This window comes from Solanum verrucosum, unplaced genomic scaffold, assembly GCF_900185275.1.
Source record: "Solanum verrucosum unplaced genomic scaffold, falcon-dt-bn FXZP01000101.1, whole genome shotgun sequence".
In the NCBI taxonomy this organism is placed as follows: domain Eukaryota; kingdom Viridiplantae; phylum Streptophyta; class Magnoliopsida; order Solanales; family Solanaceae; genus Solanum; species Solanum verrucosum.
The window spans coordinates 2,050,788-2,057,944 of NW_026020111.1; the positions used below are offsets into that span (position 1 = coordinate 2,050,788).

Below are 7,157 nucleotides of genomic sequence, written 5' to 3' on the forward strand. Positions count from 1 at the left end.
CAGATACAAGGTGATATATGTGGACCTATTCACCCTGCATGTGGACCATTTAAATATTATATGGTCTTGATAGATGCATGTACAAGATGGTCATATGTGTGCTTATTGTCAACTCGCAATATGGCTTTTGCGAGGTTGTTGGCTCAAATAATAAGGCTAAAAATATAATTTTCAGATTATGCAATAAAAACAATTCGTCTTGATAATGCTGATGAGTTTACAGCTCAGGCATTTAATGATTATTGTTTGTCCACTGAAATAACAGTTGAATATCCTGTTGCACATGTTCATACTCAAAATGGTTTAGCAGAGTCATTGATTAAACGTCTTCAATTGATAGCTAGACCACTGTTGATGAGGACAAAGTTGCATGTTACAGTTTGGGGGCATGCTATTTTGCATGCAGTGGCACTTGTGCGCATAAGACCAACCAGTATTATGACATCTCCCCATTGCAATTATTTTTTGGTCAGGAGCCAAACATTTTCCATCTTAGAATCTTTGGTTGTGCGGTATATGCTCCAATTGCTCTACCACAATGTACAAAGATGGGTCCCCAAAAAAATTTGGGAATATATGTTAGGTATGAATCTCGTTCTATTATAAAATATTTAGAACCTAGAACTAGAGATTTTTTTATTGCAAGATTTGCTGATTGTCATTTTGATGAAGAACAAAAGCAATTGGGAAATGAGATAGATTGGAATTCACTTTCACTGTCTCATTTAGATCCTCGAACAAACAATGTGAGCAAGAAATTCAAAAGATAATTTATTTGCAGAATATTGCAAATCAATTGCCGGATGCATTTACTAACCTTCCACGGGTTACTAAATCATACATCCCAGCTGCTAATGCTCAAGCTTGAGTTGATGTCCCGATAGGACAAAATGTTAAGGCAAAAGAGTCTGGACCACGCTTAAAACGTGGTAGACCAATTGGTTCCAAGAATAAAAATCCTCGAAAAAGGAAAGGAATAAATTATCAAGATGATCATATTATAGAGGCAATTTCTCATGAAGAGCTCCGATACATAAGAAATGATGACACCACAGAGGAGGTTCATGTACCTGAAAATAATGAGAATAAGGAAATCTCTATAAATTATGTCTCGACAAGAAAAAGGTGGAATCAAAATAATATTGTAGTAGATAATATTTTTGCCTATAATGTTGCAGTTGAAATAATGCAACAAGATGAGAATTTAGAACCAAGATCTGTCAATGAATGTAGACAGAGAAATGATTGGTCAAAATGGAAGGAAGCAATTCAAACAAAATTGGCTTCACTTGAAAAATGTGAAGTTTTTGGACCAATAGTCCAAACAACTTAATGTGTCAAGCCAATTGGGTACAAGTGGGTTTTTGTGTGAAAACTCAATGAAATGGTGAAGTAGTAAGATATAAAGCACGACTTGTGGCACAAGAATTTTCGCAAAGACATGGCATTGATTATGAGGAGACATATTCTCCTATGGTAGATGCAATTACCTTCAGGTATCTAAGAAATATGACAGTTCATGAAAAGCTTGAAATGCATCTAATGGACGTTGTCACAACCTATTTATATGGCTCACTACTAGACCACAATATTTTTATAAAAATCCCTGAAGCACTCAAAGTGCCTGAAGCATATAAAAATTCAAAAGAAAATTGTTCAATAAAGCTTCAAAAATCCTTATATGGGTTGAAACAATCAGGGTGAATGTGGTATAATCGTTTTAGCGAATACTTGCTAAAGGAAGGGTATAAGAATGACCCTATTTGTCCTTGTATTTTTATATGTAGGTCAAAATCTGAATTTGTAATAATATTTGTTTATGTTGATGAGTTGAACATCATTGGAACTCTTGAAGAGCTTTCAAAAGTTGTTGAGTGTTTGAAGAAAGAATTTGAAATGAAAGATCTTGGTTGGCCTTCAGATTGAACATTTGACAAATGAAAAATTTATCCATCAATCAACATATACTGAAAAGGTTTAGAAGCGATTTTACATGGATAAATCACACCCATTGATTACCCCGATGGTTGTGAGATCTCTTGACATAAATAAAGATTCATTCCGACCTCAAGAAAAGGATGAAGAGCTTCTTGGTGATGAAACTTCATATCTCAGTGCTACTGGGGCACTAATGTACCTTGCTAATAATACCCGATCAGATATTTATTTCACAGTAAGTTTATTGGCGAGATTCAGCTCATGTCCAACAAGAAGACATTGGAAAGGTGTTAAGCATATATTCAGATATCTTCAAGGAATAATTGATATGAGATTGTTGTATTCTAATGCATCCAAGTCAAAATTGATCGATTATGCAGGTGCTGGCTATTTGCCTGACCCACATAAATCCCAATCTCAGACAGGCTATTTATTCACATATGGAGGTACAACTATATCATGGCGTTCGATGAAGAAAATAATAGTTGCTACTTTTTCAAATCATGCAGAGATAATAGCCATTCATGAAGCCAGTCGAGAGTGTGTATGGTTGAGATCAATGACTCAACACATTTTGCAATTATGCGGTCTTTCTGTGCAAACAAAGACTCCAACAATATTGTATGAAGATATTGTTGCTTGCATAGCACAATTAAAGGGAGGATATATCAAAGGAGATCGAACAAAGCATATTTCACCTAAAAAATAATCACACATGATATTTAACAAAATGGTGAGATAAATGTTCAACATATTCGTTCGAGTGATAATCTTGTAGATTTATTCACTAAGGCATTGCCAACATCAACATTTGAGAAGTTAAGATATAAGATTGGAATGCATCGTCTTCGAGATATCAAATAAAGTTTTCATCAAGGGGAGTAAAATACGCGTTGTACTCCTTTTACCTTAACCAAGGTTTTGTCCCATTGAATTTTCCTGGTAAAGTTTTTTAATGAGGCAACACTCGAGGCGTATTACAAGATATGTGTAGTCTTTTTCCTTCACTAGGATTTTTCCCACTGGATTTTTCCTAATAAGGTTCTAACGAGGCACATTATCTATAAACATCTAAGGGGGAGTGTTACAAATCCATTTAATTGTGTGGATGTTTCTTTTCAATCTACACCTAACGTAATGCCCCATTTAATGTACCACTTAAAGATCTTCTAACGTATTTTGCTTAACATTGTAAACGGATGAATTTTTCATCCTATAAAAGGGTATTCTTTACCCTTAAGAAGGTCACAATTGAAGAGATTAAAATAAGACTCTACTTTATACCTTCCATCACTATTTTGTCTCCCTTTATTATTTAAGTATTCTTGTATTTTTCTCTTATTTTACTACAGAAACACTTTTTTCAAAAAAGAAAAGAAAAGAAAAGAAAAGAAGAAACACTCAAGAAAAAATATTTTTATCATAAATTTATATTTATTAAACTATCTCTCACTAATTAAGCATAATCACTCTCAATTAAATACAAACTATTTTCTCTTTTTTTCTTTTTAGTTTCCACTATTTCCTTTCGTTTCCTTTTTTTTAATCTTCTTTCTCATTTTCTTTTATCCTACTGCTCTTTGAAATAGTCCTATAATTAGGAGTGTTTAAAGAAAATTGATTAATCATGTCAATTTGCTAAATCAAATTAAATCGATATTAAAATCATAAGTGTTGATTTGATATTGAAAAAATAATCTAAATTCTACAAGATTCTCATTTTAATAGATAATCTATTATTTTTGGAAACCCTTTTAGAATTTGAATTCAAGTCATTAGCTTGCATAACAATATGAAAGATTAAGGATAAATAAAGTCATTTTTATACTCTACGTCAATAAATATTCATCAAGAAGATTTCTAGTATAACAATATTAATAAATTTAATTCAATGAGGATTATATACAATTTTTTTTAAAACTTGTATATGTTTTAAGCATTTTGAATCCTTCAGAATTTTCATATCAACTAATAAATAGGTTTGTGCTTCGTACGATAATAAGATCTTATTGAATTTACATAATATTTTTTTATAATAATAAATTGGAAAATTATGGGGAACCTTCTTTTAAATTGAGAATGAGTTAGTGAGAAAAAAGATACTAATAATAATATTTATCAGTAATTGTAATTAGAGGTAAATTTTGCACTTAATTAAAGAATGTGAGTCTTTGTCTTACCTATTCTTATTTATTTGTTGTTTCACAAATAATATGTTACCATCCGTGCCTCGCGCGGTTAAAAAAATATATTTACATATTGATTTTTCTACTTTCAGATTTAATTGAGATAAAATATATAATTTTCATAATATCAAAATAAACTAAGTTAATAATATAAGACATACATGAAAAAAATAATGAGAAATAAATATATATAAAAAAAAACTAAAAACAAAATATATCCAAGCAGTTGCATAACTTATGCACATTATAACTTTCAAAGAACAATCTATTAATAAAATCAACATTCATTTCATATAGAAAAGAAACAACTTATCGATAAAGTCAATGTTCATATTATAGAGAAAATAGACAATTTGTCAATGAAGTCGACATTCATTATATAAAAAAATATATGTCTCGTAAGTCCTTTCACCTGTCGTTCTTATTTAAATATTATTCCCTTTCTTTTTGTTTAAATATTATTCATAGAATTCTGTCCATACTTTTTATCTTAATAATTAAAATACGACTTAAAAAGTTAGTATCATAAACTTTATATAAAAGAATAGTCGTTATTAATCAAACATTTTTTTATTATTCAACCAAATCTCTTTAACTCTTGGCATCATACATAAAAAATGATAAAAATAATTTGTTCAGAAAGAAAAGCAATCACCCTCGAGTAAGAAAAACTATATAAATGTAAAAAATAAAATAAAAACAGAAGGAGATAATGTTGACAGCGGCAAAGATGAGATGTCAGTCGTTTGTTATTTTAGTTAATTTTATTGTCAAACATCTCTTCTGTTCTTCAAAATACTTTCTAAGAAAATTTTAAAATAGGATAATCTTTTGAAATTCAATTAAAGGTTTCAATTTTTATTTTTCATCTTGTTTTTTTCCCTTTGTTTATCTCCAATCATATATATATAATTTTAGTATAGCTAGAGTAATAAAATATGACCACTTTCTATTTCAACTCTAGATGAAGCGAAGACAATTTAAAAAATCATAAGTTAATTTCAATAAATCAAGAAATAATATGCAAATTTCAACCACAAATTTTTAAAAACAAAAAAGAATATGGAGTAATATATATATATATATATATATATATATATACATATTATATTACCCTTATTTAGAAATGACAGTTAAGGTGTACGAACAAGGTAACTGTGGAATTACAACAGTTTATCAAGGGTATTTTAGTACTTTTTAGTCCAATTAAAACCTTTCATGTTCCTTTCTTGGATGCCACATATTTAGCCATCTGTCTTTCACACACACATTTCTCTCCTCCTTTTATTTGTTCTACTAGATAATGTTGCCTGTGCATATATAAATGGTATGTTTTGGAGCTAATAACGAAGTTTTTAAAGCGATTGTTTGCGTGGATAAAGGAATAAGTTTTTTTATCACAAACTTGTACTTTCTTTGACGCTTTTCAAGGTACAATAAGACTACCCACATACAACATTTTTGAAATATTTTATGTTGTCAATTATCATGATTTATAGTATTTTTACGATAGATTCACTTAAAGAATGAGTGGAATTTTTTGTATTTTTTTCAAAACATATTTTATGTTGTCAATTATCATGATTTATAGTATTTTTACGCATTTTTTAAATATAAAAAACCCAAAATAAAATAAGACAAATAAATTAAAATGGACCCAATATATGTTATTTTTGTTGTCTCTATTTATGTGACACAAATAAAATTTGGATAGTCATCCAAATTTTATTTTATTTTTTAAAAAATGTTTTAAGTTATTAATTATTGTGATTTATAATATTTTTATGTAACTTTCAAATAACCAACATTACTGGTCACTTTGTCATAATTTATGTGATATGGATAAAATTACAAAATTAACCCTTTTAAAATGTGTTTCAGATATTTTAAGTTGTTAATTATTATTATTTATAATATTTTTTTGGTAATTTTAAAATGATATGTGTTATTTTTTCTGTCCCAATATATGTGAGCCTGATAGAATTCTGAGAGTGAACCTATTTTATTATATAGCTTATAAATATTTTAAATTGGTAATTATTATAATTTTTAATGCTTTTTAAGTCATTTGTAAATGATATACGTTGCTTCCTTTGTCCCATTTTATATAGTATAAATAAAATTCCCGAAACCAACTCAATTTTTAATATATATTTTAAAATATTTTAAATTATTAACTATTGCGATTTATAATATTAAAAAAAAATAGAAAATGTACAAAACTTGTATCAGCCTAAAAAATGACCACGATAATTCGAAGCCTACAGAAAGCAATATGGTTGTACGTAATTTTTAAATACTTAATATATATTACTCCGCTTGTCTCAATGTATGTAGCATAGATAAAATTTCAAGAGTCAATCAAATGTTTTTAATTGTTAAGATTTATAATACATTTTACGTAGTTTTCAATAATTTCACATTAAACAATACATATGACTACTTTTGTCTCATTTTATGTGACATTGATAGATTAATTTTAAGAATCAGTCAATTTTTTTTTTCCTGGTTTTTTAATAAATATTTTAATTTGTCAATTATCACGATTTATTGTATTTTATACATAATTTTTAACGATAGATTAATTTCAAGAATCAATCAAATTTTTTTATATGTATTTATTTTTGAAATATTTTATGTTGTCAATTATCATGATTTATAGTATTTTTACGATAGATTAACTTCAAGAATCAGTGCAATTTTTTGTATCTTTTTCAAAACATATTTTATGTTGTCAATTATCATGATTTTTAGTTATTTTACGCAATTTTTAAATATAAAAAAAACTAAAAAAATAAGACAAATAAATTAAAATGGACTAAATATATGTTATTTTTGTTGTCTCAATTTATGTGACACAAATGAAATTTGGAGAGTCATTGAATATTATATATTATACTTGGGCATAAACTCCCTTACGCACGGGCGCAATAACTATTATTTTTTGTCCTAATGTATGTGACACAGATAAAATATAGTGAGTTATTTAAATTAAATATGATTTTTAAATATTTTAAGTTGTTAATAATGTAA

The 7,157-nt window shown here is 27.9% G+C and overlaps 2 protein-coding genes across 2 annotated transcripts in view; both read left to right on the forward strand.

The window, feature by feature from the left end:
- Positions 1-7,157, forward strand: part of LOC125825438 (uncharacterized) — a 1,130,247-nt gene that overhangs the window by 713,808 nt on the left and 409,282 nt on the right. The gene's annotated exons all lie outside the window — the stretch shown is intronic.
- On the forward strand, positions 2,024-2,647 carry LOC125825487 (secreted RxLR effector protein 161-like). Its single transcript, XM_049504814.1, has one exon. The coding sequence runs from the start codon at positions 2,024-2,026 to the stop codon at positions 2,645-2,647; it is 624 nt and encodes a 207-aa protein (XP_049360771.1).